Source organism: Aricia agestis, chromosome 11, assembly GCF_905147365.1.
Source record: "Aricia agestis chromosome 11, ilAriAges1.1, whole genome shotgun sequence".
Classification (NCBI taxonomy): domain Eukaryota; kingdom Metazoa; phylum Arthropoda; class Insecta; order Lepidoptera; family Lycaenidae; genus Aricia; species Aricia agestis.
In genome coordinates, this window is record NC_056416.1 from 2,062,772 (window position 1) to 2,078,545 (window position 15,774).

Here is a 15,774-nt window from a genome sequence, read left to right on the forward strand (position 1 = left end):
CGCCTGACGCACGACAGATTCAACATAAATAATAATAATAATATATAATAATACTATACATAATATAATAATACAATAAAATAATAAAACATCATTTAGAATACTTAAATAAGAGTACGGTAGCTGCTATTTACGATACGGCACGGCATAACACCCGCACCTGTGACGCAACGACATTCCAGCTTCAGGAGATAAGTGCCTATTTCCCGCGCTTCAGTGCAAATATATACTAGTAATCTGTGCTGAAGCACAGATTACTAGTATACAACTTCGAATTTTGACATAACTTTCATACATATATACAAATTTTGACATAACGGTCATACATTTCCTGTCAAACTCTCCATAAACTTAAAGTTATGTGATCAAGCAACGTCTCTGAATGCGGTTGCTAGGCGATAATATATTAAGTTGGTTTATCTATGAAGATATTATGTAGACAGAACTATTTTAGTCCTAATAAATGGTTGCAATGAAGTCGATACCATCAGAGAAATTAGTTCTTAAGCTGGGGTACACAATGACCCACGATGGGCCATAATTGTGTACTGTAGACTACGTCCGCTTGGTGTTAAACACCAAGCGGACTGGCCAGTGGTTTGCCAGGCAGTAATGAGCGCATGGCTCATTACTGCCTGGCAAACCACTGGCCATCGCCCGCCATCATATTATACCATTACCCCGCAAGGGCGTCGCCAAGGGGGGGCAAAGAGGGGCAGCTGCCACCCCCTAGAGATTCTAAAAAAGTTGCCAAATATAATGCAAAAAACGACCACTATAAATTAAAATCTGATAATAAAAAAAAATACAATGTTATTATAACTTATTTACAAGTTTTTTATTGCATAGTCAAGAGCTCGTGCTCGTAGCTTTACACATTGGACTCTGTACTGTCACAGAATATACAGTGTGTAACAAAAATAAGTGATAATACTTTAGGGTGTGTACGTGTTCCTTGTAGAGAGTTCACTGTGAAAGTAGCAGCTCTAAAAGATGACTTTTTTTTCACTTATGTATGGGCAAGGGCCCGAGCGTCACGAGTTTCCCCATACAAAAGTGAAAAAAAATGTTGGCCTTTCAGTGCTGCTACTTTCACAGTGAACTCTCTACAAGGAACACGTACACACCCTAAAGTATTATCACTTATTTTTGTTACACCCTGTATATTTATCTTATTACAATCTACGATTTGTTCTATTCAATTACATTCTATTGTATTACTAACAGACATTCTATCTATGTTTGTTTAATGTTTTCAATCTTGGCCTATGTAAGCCTAATATTTCTAATATTGCTCTTCAAATTGTCTCTGATTGATTAAAAATTAATACTTATATGAACTTGTTTTTATTATGTTTATGTTTAATACGTTCTCCCTTCCCTCTTGAAGATTTTACCCTCCTAGAGGAGGGGTTGACTGCAATCTTGGCCACTGTAGAAACGCGAAAGAACGAAAACAATGAAAGATTTAGGGACAGATTTCTTTTGTTCATCTGTCACTAAGCGAGATGGTTGGCAACCTCTGATCTATTATTATCTACTATTTACTATGTTAAAATAACACGCGTATTTTTTTATTGTGAGTCATGTGATTTCAGTTACATTGGAAATTTCTAGTTTATTCACACGAGCATAATATTTTTTGTGATTTATGATAAGTATGAAAAATAATCAATATACGACTCTCGACTTGCAAAATTACGATTGAGTGGTTTCACCCTTAATAAAAATACGCTGAACCCACAGTGAACCTCTCAAGATTATTTTTATCAACAGTCTTGACTAAGACTATTTATAAAACTTACCACTTAAAGACAGAATACCTATTCTTAATATCTATCTATATAAATAAAAAATAATTTTCAATTTTGTTAGTCTCGCTAAAATTCGATAACGACAGAACCGATATGCCATAAGTCTTGAAATATTCGTGAAAATCCAAGAAAGCCTTATACGGTGGGAAAATGGCGGTACTAAGGTCACATGCTCGTCTAGTACTAGTAGGTATAATTAATTAATACTAACATGTACTATCAGAGAAGTTGATTCCTATGCAAATCGGGGACCTAAGTAGTTTGGTTGCGTTACGTCAAACCCAGCTCACAGATCACAATTAACATTGAATTGACATATTCGACCAAATAACGTTGGTCTGTCAATTACATAGGAATCAACTTCCTCGATGGTACATACTTACTTTAATATTTTTTATTGTCAAACACTTTAACATTCTAGAAATATCGACTGAAGTCGTATGGCAGATAACAGTTCTCCCAAAAAGCCTCATGTAATTCTAAGCTTGTGTCATATTCGGAGGGCTCTACCACCCTAACAAATTTTATATTTTCTACCCAGGATAAATCACAAACTATTTCTTTTGTACTCTTTATGCGTCGTTTATTTTTATTTTCTGTCTTTTCTTCAGTCAGCATCGTGTCGAAACATACTTTGCTGTTGCGTCTAGGTTTTCTGGGCTTGTTATTTTTAGTATTTCTCTTTGGTTTATTTTCATCTTTTGGTCGTATTTTGTTATCTTTACTTTTTTCTGGGCCGATTTTATTAAGTTGTGCGTCTGGCTTTTTAGTTTTATCAAAGTTATGTTTGACACTATTTTTATTGGAAGAGGTAACATTGCTAGCTTTGTTTTTAACAATAGAATGTTGATAATCATCATCATCGTCTAATAAATCAATCGTTATTATATTTTGCGGCGTTTTCGCGGTCGTCTCATTTTGCATTCCATTCCTATGTACTTGGTCCTTTGAAGCCTGATCACAAAAACCAGTATTTATGTTGCAATTTTCATTCGAAATTGCAAAGCTATCAATATTTTGAGTAGCAAAGTTAATTTCTTCAACGTTTTTAAGGTCATGAACGTTTTCAACTATTTTTTTATTGACAGGATCAATTATACTAAGCGATAGATTAGACAGAGTTCGTTCCAGATCTATGTTTACTTCGGTTTCAACGACTTGCATTCTTTCGGGCACTGCGTTATTTTTGTCAACTGCGCTTGTATTTTCTAAATAATCTATAATGTTTCTTATTTCAAAACTCTTGTTTGTCTGTACGTGTGTGCTTCTTGTTGATTTTACTGTGGTATCTGAAGTTGTAGACGCATTGGTGCTGGTGATGCTGAAAAGATTGTAGGAGGACTGTGAAGCACCCTGGCTGGTCTTGCCTTGTTCTATTATACTCTTCATCAGGTGGGTAAGTTTGTCGATAACCTGAAAAAGTGTCATAAGTATTATAGATGAGGCCTCAACTGGCTATAAGCAGACAAGAAAGTATTGGTGTAACTTTATAAAGGTACGATGAATGATCGTAATGTAAGTCTAATAAATGAACTTAACCTTAAAAGTACGAAACAAACTACAACGATCCACGATTAATGATATTTAATCCACAATTAATTTAAACACGAACTGGTGCAAGTGGACATCAAAGATTATTATAACTGGGTTGCAAGTAAAGTGAGAGTAATTATACTCAAGCAGTTATCAAATGAATTATTACTTATTAATTATAATATTAAGTGTAAACAATAAAATAATCTGGGTCGATATTTATTTCCTTCTTTTCCTTATTGAATAGTGAATACGAATCTTGGAAAATGAAACATATCTATTACAGTAACTTAGGTCATGAAGATAATGGCAAATGCGAATTACATAAGAAAGGGTTTTCCATCCGTTGTTATTAGGTCGAAGGCCAAAAACATAATAACATCTGTCAAGTTAAGTGCTGGATAGGCTATTCATAACTTATTTGACAAATTCTCCATACTTTATCTGTCAATTTAAGTTGTGGATAGACTATCCGGCACTTATTAGGAAGTGGTGAAACAGGCCCTTAGTGGTAATGAATATACCTAGTGTTTACAGCAGCGCTGACAAACTTACTTTTGACTATGTTTCTATGAGAAATGCCCTTACATCTTGAATTTGCCCACATTTAACCCTTTTACACACATACCAACACTTTCAAAAATATTATCACTTTATTTTCTTATACTCTGTACAACTGATGTTAAGTACCTGCCGTTTCTATAATAATAATCTCTTTTTATTGTTACAAAACATCTAAATTATTTACCTGAAGCGACCGAACGTCTCCTTGGCATTTTGGTTCGAATTTTTCCACTTCCTCCAAGTATTTTTTGGCGTGCTCCACCGATATGGACTTTTTCTTATAAATGTAGTCATCTGCTTTGAAACTTATTTCTAAAAGCCTAGCTGCTATTTTCTGCTTCTGTACCTATAAAGATAACGTGCGTATTTAAACTTGAGAAAAGTAGGGAATATGAAATATCTATTATCAAAGTAAAATATATTTTATTTATTGTTTTATTATAACGTTTTTATATTTTTTGCGCTAAGAAATAATAATATTTTATTTTATTTTCACCTGTGAGTTTTTATTATTGGTTGTCTTTTTTCGAGGCATCATAATTTTCTTATTAAAAATCCAGTAAAACAAGAATATAGTAGATTCCGAATACAGATTTCAAATTTTACCTAAATCGAAATTAGAACAGTATTTTTTTTTTTCAAAAATGTAATGATTAGGTCAGGGGTCAAAACGAAAATGTATAAATGCTATGAATGCTATGCAATGTAAAAATAACCTAAAATAAGTAATAGAAATGTTGGTGTTAATAGATACGTGCTAATTTAGTTTACTTGCATGTAAACTCTATTTTTCAAAGGGACCTTGATCTTATTTAATGGGACGTGCATCCTTATATAATATTATGTATTATTTGTAGATAATAAATAATAATAATTAACTGGTTCAAAAAATATGATGATATTCCCAACCATATTTATAGATAACTAGTTATCAGAGGATTCTGTCGCGCGAATTTCCTTTTTTATTAATTCATACCTAGTTGATAACAGTCATAATAGTTTTAATTCAAAATCAGTTCAGCTTGTGATTTACAAGCTAACAAGCGCCTCTCAAGTCTTATTACATATTTAATTAGTAATGATTCGGTAAAAAAGTCAAAATGAATTTATTTTCTCGCGTATTAATTCTATTGTACGCGATTTATCTCAGCGAAGCTGGATATTATGGAGCAGCACCACCTATAGACAATCCGTAAGTGTTTTATTTTTATTCCTAGTTAATTAAGGTCTTCTTTACCTCATATCAGCTCCACTTTATCTTTAGCTGGTGTAAGAACAGTAAAATTAGGCATTTTTATGGGTATTGGGTATCGTGCCGGCTACCGTTGTGCTTATTTGGGTTGTTTTATAAAGAATTAAAATTAATATCAGTACAGGACCAGTTTCGAGGTATATCAAATACAATGAAATAATAATTTTGCTAATCGCTCCACAAACGACGCAATAATCGTTGAACATACAAAGAATCTTGAGCCTACCGAACCGTCTCGTTTTCGTCGGCTATCATAAAAAAATTCACTTTGCTTATTTTAAGCTTGTCCGAGATATTCCATGTATAATATTTTAAAAAACATTATTTAATTATTGCCCTTCTATTGAAATAGCCTATAGAAGTAACATTTAAGGTTGTTTTGTTTTAAATAACAAAAAAAATCCATAACTAAAAATAATTTTTAGACAATCTGACGTCGAGGCCCCAGCTTATGTGCCAGTCTATGCGAAGACCAGACCATACGGACGCAAGACCAGTTACAGTAGTGGTACCAAAACCTACAGCGGTACCAAGTCCTATAGCGGCACGAAAACGTACGGGAGTGGTATAAAAACCACAGGAGCCACTAAAACCCATTATGGTACCAAAACTCACCCTGGCGGCACGAAGACCAGCTACGGTGAACACAGGACCTGGCAGAATACTGGATCATTGTAAGTCTATTTTGATGATTTTCTTTAAATTCAATTTGAGATTAGTGTAGTCAATAATGTAATGCTTATACCTACGTACATGCTCATTTTAAATTTTTGAAATGCTGCTGTAAGTATTTCGTTCTGTTTATCTTTTGTTCATGCCAAAACATGGCCAACCATGTTAAGGAGGTAGAATTTAGTTACATTTGTGATGGAGATACCCCTTTTCTACATGGGGGAAATGCTTTACTCATCCTCGGCAGATTGGGGATACCAGCTGGGGTATATGGGTCTCCCCTGTGCAGGATCTACCTAGCCGTTAAAACCCACCATGGGTTCACTCCCCGCTTAAGGCAGAGTCGCGGGTACGATAGAACCTATTGCAACGCTACTAGCGTTCGTCCAAATTGTACAGATCCGTCACGTGATGGAGATATCTACTTTACGATAGTTTGTGTCACCAGTCATCACCAAATGTAACTTGCGGGCACCTTGCAATAATATAATGTAGAGAAATTGCACTTAGTCATGTAGAGATATTGTAACCAGACATGGATCTGCACGGGTTCGTCACCAAGACTGAAATTCGTATGGTAGCATTTGTCAAAATGTTTTTCTTGTTTACAGGCCCACCTACAACCAGTTCCATAATAATGCCCACGGGGGATACGATCCAAGTAAGTTTACATTTTAGTTTACAATTCTGTCCCAAGAGGGAAAAACGAGACCCATTTTTTGCTCGTATAAAAATTTCTTTGACTGTCTTTCAGCCACACGCTAACCCGTTTAGGAGGTGGCCGTGGGCTGGCTCGTACCAGTTTCTAGACAGAAATGAAAGAAAACTGTTTTATCACAAAATCCCCAATTTTATGCAATTTTGGTGTACTTAAATTATCCTACTTGTGGCAATAATATCATGTTGTTATTTTGAATATCGATAGAGTTTTGATTTGTTTATAATTAAGTTGATGTGTTTTAACTTTAGTGCACGTAGTTTTTTTTAAAGATTATTTTTCTCGTAAATTCCAATAATTTTGGTGGGCTAATTTTGGTGGGTAAGAGGGTGTGTAAAACATTATTTTTACAAACTACCATTGATTCTTAAAGCATAAAAAACACGCTATTCACTTCATTCTTCATGATTTCATAAACGATGGCTCTTCTTGGGAGTAGGATGGCTGCTTACAAGGCTACTTCTACATTATTGTATGACTTACACTTATGTATGTATGTTGACATTGTATAATTTTAAGTTACAGCATTGTAAATTTTATTTTAAAAGATTAATTTTTTATCTCACTTTTTTTTTTGGTAAAAAAGTGGGCCCCGTGCGAGTTTCTTACGTTGGTTCTTCTCGCCGGGATAGTTCCCGAACCGGTGGTAGGCACCGTAGCTTATATCAACGTTCTAAAAGTATTTTCTTTAAATCTACTCAGAAAATAAACAATTTTTATTTCTTTCTTTAGTCTAGGTGGTGGTTGTCGTACCAGTTTCCCGTAAACACCTAATAATCTCTAATTTTGGCGGAAACAAAAATTGCCACCAAAATTATATAAAAAATGCAAGTTGTTGAAATCCACTCATTTATATTGCCAAAAACTGTTACCGTGACTGTAATATTAAGTTTTAGCTTAAGCTTTTAAAGCTTTTCGATGAAAGGCTTGTCGGATTGCTTGATAGTGCTTTTCACCGCTAATGGACTATTTACATAACCGTTGCAATGAACCGGTATACGGAATACAAAATAAACCGGCCACTGTCACTGAAACTGGAGATGGATTACTATTATATTATAGTTTTTCCCTTTTTTATGTTCCATATTATGACAGGTTTTGTGGTATCTATTAAGAGGAGTCCACACCGCCGTTTTTCCATACAAACGTCCCCTGTTTCCTCCCTGGATAATGCCGGTAAAGTTATGATTTTTTTCCTGAATATCTGTGGCCACTATTAGCATGTTCCTATGTTTTCCGTTTTTTTCATAATTTTATTATTAAAAAAGATAAGAACGTCCAAAAACCCAAAAAAATGGCCAGATTGTCCTCTGTGTTCAAACACCCAGAGAACAAAACTGGCTAAAATATACAAAAAAAGTAAAACATAGGAACACAGCTCAAGCCTTGCTTTAATTCTTACTGAAAAAAGTACTTAAATCGGTTAAGTTTTGGAGAAGGAATCAGCGGACAACGAATCGATGATTTTCTGTTCTTTTATTAGAACTTTCGTCGTGTTGTCTCTATCGCGCTTTGCGGTGGGAGACTTGAGATTGGTGAGACAGCAATACATTTTCAAATACCTATTTTCAATTTCTCTCGTCCCTGGTGTATCCTCTTAATATCAAACACAGCGCAAGCATTATTTTAGATGAGTCCGTCTTATCTCCTATCGTTGCTGTCTAATGTCTGTATTAGCATTGAATTTTACTTTAAATGCTCTTTGTAGTGTATGAAAAGGCCAGATCGATGGGATAAAACAAGTAAAAAGTAAGGTACAGGGAGATTGGAGATTTCAAGAATAAGGAACGCAAAAAGGCGACGTGACTGAGTTTCGCCAGTGCAGGGGTTAATCTATTACTATAATCTTTTGGCGCTAAAAGTAAATTGCTAACTAAGCATTTACGTGTGAATTACAATAATAAACAAGTGCAGTTCTGTAAACGGTCTGATAAAATTTTACCACAAAATCATGAAGATAACTTTAAGAGGTGCGCTTAGCCTGTAAGTTTAAATATTGCATGTTTTCAGTATAATTGTGTCAATCCAATTGTATGTGTACCTATTATTATGTTCAATAAAGAATTTTGAAAAACAAAAACAGTGCAGGGGTCACGTATGAATTATGATATACGTATCCTCTACTGTAACATTGTTACTTACGAGAGCCAAAACATACAAATTGGTCCAAATGTCCTTAGAAGGTTATTTATGATTTGAACATGACCTTGATGTCCAACCACCATTGTCAACAAAATAATATACTTAGATTAGTTCCTCTAATCTTTTTTGGTAAAAGGTGGCCCCGTGCGAGTTTCTTACGCCGGTTCTTCTCGGCGGGGTTAGTTCCCGAACCGGTGGTAGGCACTATGTAGACTTTCTGAGAACATTTGGTTCAAATTTATTTGGAAATAAAACAATTAATATTTATTTTATTATTATTTAATTGTTACTTAAGAGAGCTCAAACATACATATTGCCTATTGGTCCAAATGTTCTATGATTATTTATCATTTGAACATGGCCTTGATGTCCAACCATTATTGTCAACAAAATATAGATTAGTTCATCGAAGCTGCGCGTAGGCATATCGGGCGGATGTTAGGCACAGGATGTTAGCGGATTTGCGACCTAAATGTCCCCAAATAGATAATGCATCTATAATCGTGTCAGGGTTGGCTGCAGTTGATAGGAGTTCTATTTCTATTTTGCAGTTATTTTTAAATTGTTCCTTACATGTTCCTTATCTATTGGCTGCTATATCTTATATCTTTAAACGAGCAATTCTTGTATAATTATATATATAATTGGAATCTCGGAATCGGCTCCAAGGATTTTCATGAAATTTAGTATATAGGGGGTTTCGGGGCGATAAATTCGATCTAGCTAGGAATCATTTTTAGAAAATGTCATTTTATTCGTGTTTTACCGAGCAAAGCTCGGTCAAATAGCTAGTTATAATAATATGTTATCTGTAGGCTCTGATGTTGAAACTTTTCGAGAATGGGATCTCATTTCTCAATGGTATATTTTTTCTTGTCTAGTTCTGCATCTGCGTAACTTCCATAATTGGTCATAATGATTATAATTATGATACTTAGTTACAAGCACTATATACCTTCTTAGTACTAAATACATAGTAGGTACCTAAAGGCTAAAACATAAAATATCTATAAATAATTATCTTTACCATGCATTCCCCTATATGTGGCGACCTAAATGAGGCACCAGTCTCATACCACAAATTAATAAAGTTTTTTATAACTTTATCAATCAAAGGCGTCTTGGCGTAAGATATTTGTCCAAATACATGGATAATCTTCTTCTAGCGATGTGCGAGGTGGAGTGTCAGAACAGCGGTATCTGCGTGGACCGCAACACCTGTCAGTGCCCGCCGAGCTACACGGGCCGCCTGTGCGAGGTCGAGATCAAACCCTGCCTGGACTTCCCCCCGCTGCCGGCCAACTCCGCCCGGTCCTGTTCATCTGAGTAAGTAACTGTAATGCAACGGAGTAATGTCTCTAAGAAAACCGGCGTGAAACAGCGCTTGCGCTGTGTTTCGCCGAGTGAGTGAGTTTACCGGAGACCCAATCCCCTACCCTCCCCTATTCCCTTCCCTTCCCTATTACCCTATATTTATTACCTATATTATTACCTTATTCCCTCTTAAAAGGGCGACGGAAGTTGCTTTCCATCAGGTAGCCCGTTTGCTCGTTTGCCCCCTTATTTCATAAAAAAAAATGTGGAAGTGTTACATTGGGTTACAGTGTCACCGAAGTGTTATGCATACATGCATATTTTAAGACTTCGCTTCTTCGCTTCGACTTCGCGGCTTCGCCCGCGTAAATTAGGATTTTCACGGAAACCGTACATTATTCCGCAAAAAATTGCCAATCTCCCTTCACGTGGTCTATTCTTCATGTGTCCCAAATAACATAAAAATTGCTCCAGTAGTTTTTAAGATAAGTAATAAGCAATTTCAAATAATTTCCCCCGTTTTTTTCACATTTTCCTCTATTTCTTCGCTCCTATTAGTCTTAGCGTGATAAAATATAGCCTTCCTCGATAAATGGGCTATCTAACACTGAAAGAACTTTTCAAATCGGACTTGTAGTTCCTGAGATTAGCGCGAAACAAACAAACAAACTCTTCCGCTTTATAATATTACTATAGATATGCCATATTTTCCGCCGCTGACGACCAGCTCCGCCCAATCCCGTTCATCTATGTAAGTTAAGCATAAAGATAAAGCAGCAGGGGTTGCATTGCATCCGAGCAACGCGAACGTCCCATATTACTGAGATGACGTATGGCGTAGTTCCTCTGCCGCATATTGCGGTTCAGCTCCCACAATTTTAAATAATCCATACTAATCTTATATATAAAAATAGATTTTCAAACGTGATATTGGGCTGATTTTAGTCTTAAAATATTCGTATCTACGAATATTTTAAGACTAAACTTTAAAACCTTCCCTGGAGATCTCTCCAGGGAAGGTTTTAAAGTGACACGAAGGTCACCGGGACAGCTAGTATTATATAAATGCGAAAGTGTCTGTCCTCTTCACGCCGAAACGCCTGAACCGATTTTGCTGAAATTTGGTATGGAGATACTTTGAGTCCCGGGAAAGGACATAGAATACTCTTTATCTCGGGGAAATTTACGGTTCCCGCGCGATAAACTTTGTGCTGCGAAGTTGCGGCCGCCATGTAGTAATATACATTTTGCCGCGCCGAATTGCATCGTCTCTCTGTAGTATAGTTTCGCAGTGCGGTCTCACCTCAAGAGCACAAAGCCCCATTGCGCTGTGGTGCGTCGCGGTGGCCGACGTTTTACATACTCACGACGATATGATAGATGGGAATTGTAAATGTCGCGCATGCACTGTCACCATCATGTTCTGCGTTTACGTGCGTGGCCGCAACGCACGCCGCCTATGTAGCGCAAACGCAACGCGCCGTAGCAGTGTAGCCTCGCCCTAAGAGTACGGTTACACGGTCAGTCGACAGTCTAGCATCAGTTCAGTCCATCAGTCTGAGACTGACGCCAGAATGATGACCGGAAAGTACATAATAAAATGATTAGTCCGTCAATCACACTGTTACACGATCATTCTCCCGTCAGTCTGGATTAGACTGATGTACTGAACCGATGCCAGACTAACCGTATAACCTATGACTACGAGCTACTTCAAGATCCGTATAGTATTGATGGTCGTTTCTCTAGGATGTGCACCATAACCTGTAACGAGGGTCACAAGTTCTTCGACGGTTCGTCAGTGGCGAACATGCGGTGCGTGGAGGGCCAATGGCGGCCGGCGCGTGCGGATCTCGCCGTGCTGTCAGACTGCGAGCCCCAGTGCGACCCGCCCTGTCTCAATGGCGGCGTGTGTCTCTCTGTAGACACATGTCAATGCCCTGTAGACTTTAGAGGACCGCAGTGTCAATATTGTGAGTTTTTTGGCGCATGAGCGTGATTAATAGTAATTAAGATCCGTCCATCCGATCCGATATTATCTTCCTTGATTCTTGTATGTTGTATTTATTGCAATTTGCAACAGGTGTAGCAAGCATGTAGGTGGTACAAACAAAATTTCCACACCATTTTATATGTCTAAAGATGCAAATACCATAATTACATTTATCAAAAGCACAGTAGGCTTATACAATCAACACAGTGCCGGCCCGAGGCAAGTTTGAGGATGAAGCGAGATCGGATTATGACACCCTCATTTCTCAAGCGACGAAATGTTCTTGGCCACTGAGGTGCCCTCTGGAAGTTAGACCCTATGGTAGATCCGGCCCTGCATCAACATCTTACGGCTCCTGCATTACAATGATGTATGTGCTATGCTGTTATCATATTTGTTACGCTTATCTTGTAACAAAATTTAATTTTCTCTATATTTTAAAAAGATCTACACTTTTCATATTAAAAATTAATTTAAAATATTTTATAAACAATTCGACTTTAAATAACTCTTTGTAACAGCGGCCAACGCATGCGACGTCCGTAAGCTCGGTTTCAACGGCGCGTACCGTTGTTTTGGTGACAGCGAGAAGTTCTCCTGCAAGCTGTCGTGCCCCAACGGCGCCTCCTTCAACGGTCCAGCCGCGGAGCTATATACGTGCCTGTATTCCACTGGCGTGTATGAACCGCAGCCGATACCTCATTGCGTATTTGGTGAGTTCCTCAATGTTATGACATTTACTTGATTTTAATCGTAGCTCCATACTGGCTGATAGATACAGTCCCATATACAACTGGCTCAAAGTAATTAGAGGCTCGATTTGATGATGTTATTACAGAACGGTGGTGTTCTTGCATACTAGCCGAATCGACAGATATTTTTACCCCAACATTTTCATCAAATAATGTATGTGGTTAAATATTATGTCTGTTGATTCGGGCTGGATCCAGAAGTTTCTGATGAAGATCCAAAAAATTAATATCTAAACTTTAGTTATTTTTGGCAATTTATAAATATCAGCCCATTTCACGCGTCTTTTATCTGTTCACAGAGGAAGTGGTCGTGATTACACCGTCGAATTACATCCACAGTCACAGCATAGGGGTGAGTAATCCGATTATATTGTTCATGTAATAAATAAGGAGAAAGAAAGGGTATAGGGTTCTGTAATCAACAAAACTTGGTTGACTACTGAACCCTACAACGGAAACTAACAAGCTGATTTAATGTATATTGATAGGTTAATAGTAATATAATTTAAGAGTAACATTGTCCTACAAAATACAGAACAATCCATATTTTAGGACCAAGTCAAAGTATGAAATCCATTCTATTTCTGTTAGCTACCACTTTGAAGATTTTTCGCAGATCAAAAAAATTGCTGGATAGTAATAAAAAAATTGTTCTAGGGCTCCCGTACTATGACAAGTTGTTTTGTATCATAATTCATACCCTATGAGTTATGTCGCATAAACTTTTCTGATAAAAAAACAGACAGCAATTTCATCATCTTCCAAACTGCTTGAATAAAGATCTCGGAGCTTACTTTTTGAAGTACACACTTATTACTTACGTACACGCTTGGGAAGTAAACTGGCGAAAGAGTCAAGAAAAGTAGCGAGGCGAACGGAAGTTGAGAAGGGAGATTCTCAACTATCTCGCTCTGTTTTCATGCAAACTATCGCCATCTGAGTGAACTCATATGAAAACCACGAAAACTGTGACCTACGCGATTTCGTGACGTCATCCACGACCAACTCGATTTTCAGAATGTTCTAGAACTAAACAAAATAACGCGAAGAACATTCTATCAACATGCTTTATAACATGAAAACTTTTTTGGCTTCACGATTCGGATTGTTTTTTCTGCTATGTAACTTGATTTTTCCACAGCCATCATACAGCGTGGTAGAAACCAATCGCACGGAGACGATATCAGGATCCCAGGTGCAAGAGACCATCGTAGTACAGGACCTCACGCCAAAGGGTGGCGCCTGCCTCGCCTGGGGTGGCACACACTACAAGACTTTTGACGGCAAGATCTATAGGTATGTGTGAAACCTGTCAAATACACATTAATAATAATCAAATGAGAAAGTGAATAGGTAAAACCAATTTTGATTAAATTTGACATAGAGATTCTTTGAGTCTAGAATAGTTAGCTAAAGGATAACACCGCCAACAATGAATACTCGCATAAAAAGTCAGAGCTTACAAATTCTCTTTTGTTACGGGCTTGCCTTCCTAATTTTTTTAACCCCTCTTGGTCCTCACTCAGTCAGAAAAGACAATGTTCTTTCACATTTCGAGCTGGCTCATTAGTGCCAAAGTTTTTTAACACATCAACCAGTAGGAATAGGTTAGAATAGAAGTATCTTTGACTAAAAAGTGTTTCCTCTACAGCTTCCAATCACCATGCTCATTCACACTCGTCCGCGACTCCCTCGAGCACAAGTTCACCGTCGCGGTCCGCTCGCCAGCCTGCGTGCGCGCAGACTATTGCCCGTCAGAGCTCACTATCTACCTGGAGGACAAGACTTACAAGCTTGCTGTTGATGGTAAGAAAATTAGCCAAGGGACACTAAATGTGATACTGAACATATGATAAACTCACTGCGCTTGTCAGAGAGTGTGCGTGAAGGAGACTGAAAGAAAAACTGTAGGAAAGCGTTTGATTCTATTGATGTCTTTATTAGACTCATCGAGCCTGCGAAAGAAAGATTGCGGTGCCTCTAGATCTGCTTTCAACTTTAACTGACTGTCGTAATGTGACTGCACTTTTATAAGTAGACAATGATGATAATGATGGTGCACAAACTTTTTGTAGAAGACGGATCGGTGGTATTCCGGAATCAGAAGCGAATGATCCCGATCCCGGCGTTCCTGCCCGGGATCCACGTGGCCATGCCCGGGGACCGCGTCACCGTCGCCCTGGATGCTGGCATCAACCTCAGCTGGGACATGAACGTGAGTACCTCTCTCTCTCGCACGTCGCGCCGTCTCTGTCTAGCCCCACTCCCGGGATCCACTTGGCCATGCCTGGGGACCGCGTCACCGTCGCCCTGGACGCCGGCCTCAACCTCAGTTGGGACATGAACATGAGTACTTCTCTCGCGCACATAGTGCTATCTCTGTGTGCCACGTATGCTCAGTACACTAGTGCGTACTTGGTGCGTGCGTAGCGTGCGTTGTCATGATATAAAAGGCTAGAGATTTGCATAATCATATTAGCTTTAGTTAGCTAACGCTCCACAAAATATTTATGAATATCAAAATATATTCTCGAAACATATATTTTAATTTTACTATTTTAGTTTCCTTGTCTTTATCTGTCATGAAGAATGTCCGACAGGCAGACCTTGTATTTATTAGTAAAGGCGAGACCACACTATGCTACACGACACGACGAGAAACTGCACGTTCAATAGAACTGACGTGACAAACGTGAATCTGACATTTTACAATAATTCAATTCTATAGGACGGGAAGTGTCGCGTCGTGTCGTATCACATAGTGCGGCCTCACCATGAGTGTTGCAACAAAACTTTATAATATATCTATATTATGACATTATTTCTTTCCAACGTTTAGAACATGGTGGTGGTAGAAGCATCAGTGCTGCTTTGGAACAAGACGGAAGGTCTATGCGGTTCGCTGGACGGCAACCCCGAGAACGATATGATGACGAAGGAAGGCGAGCCTGCCGTCGTCAAGTCGGTGATGGTGTCTTCGTGGGAGCTGAATAAGATCGGGGGTGAGTGATTATGTTGAT

The 15,774-nt window shown here is 37.9% G+C and overlaps 1 protein-coding gene across 4 annotated transcripts in view; it reads left to right on the top strand.

Moving 5' to 3' along the window:
- The first annotated feature begins 4,916 nt into the window (after nucleotides 1-4,916).
- Nucleotides 4,917-15,774, top strand: part of LOC121731991 (hemocytin) — a 71,463-nt gene continuing 60,605 nt past the window's right edge. For all 4 annotated transcript variants that reach the window (XM_042121710.1, XM_042121712.1, XM_042121711.1 and 1 more), the window contains exons 1-11: nucleotides 4,917-5,103; nucleotides 5,589-5,837; nucleotides 6,447-6,496; nucleotides 9,862-10,021; nucleotides 11,759-11,982; nucleotides 12,524-12,715; nucleotides 13,054-13,106; nucleotides 13,896-14,050; nucleotides 14,406-14,560; nucleotides 14,830-14,969; nucleotides 15,594-15,756. In XM_042121710.1, the coding sequence (XP_041977644.1) occupies nucleotides 5,012-5,103; nucleotides 5,589-5,837; nucleotides 6,447-6,496; nucleotides 9,862-10,021; nucleotides 11,759-11,982; nucleotides 12,524-12,715; nucleotides 13,054-13,106; nucleotides 13,896-14,050; nucleotides 14,406-14,560; nucleotides 14,830-14,969; nucleotides 15,594-15,756 (1,633 nt within the window). In that variant the 5' untranslated portion in view covers nucleotides 4,917-5,011. The remainder of the gene's footprint in view (nucleotides 5,104-5,588; nucleotides 5,838-6,446; nucleotides 6,497-9,861; nucleotides 10,022-11,758; nucleotides 11,983-12,523; nucleotides 12,716-13,053; nucleotides 13,107-13,895; nucleotides 14,051-14,405; nucleotides 14,561-14,829; nucleotides 14,970-15,593; nucleotides 15,757-15,774) is intronic.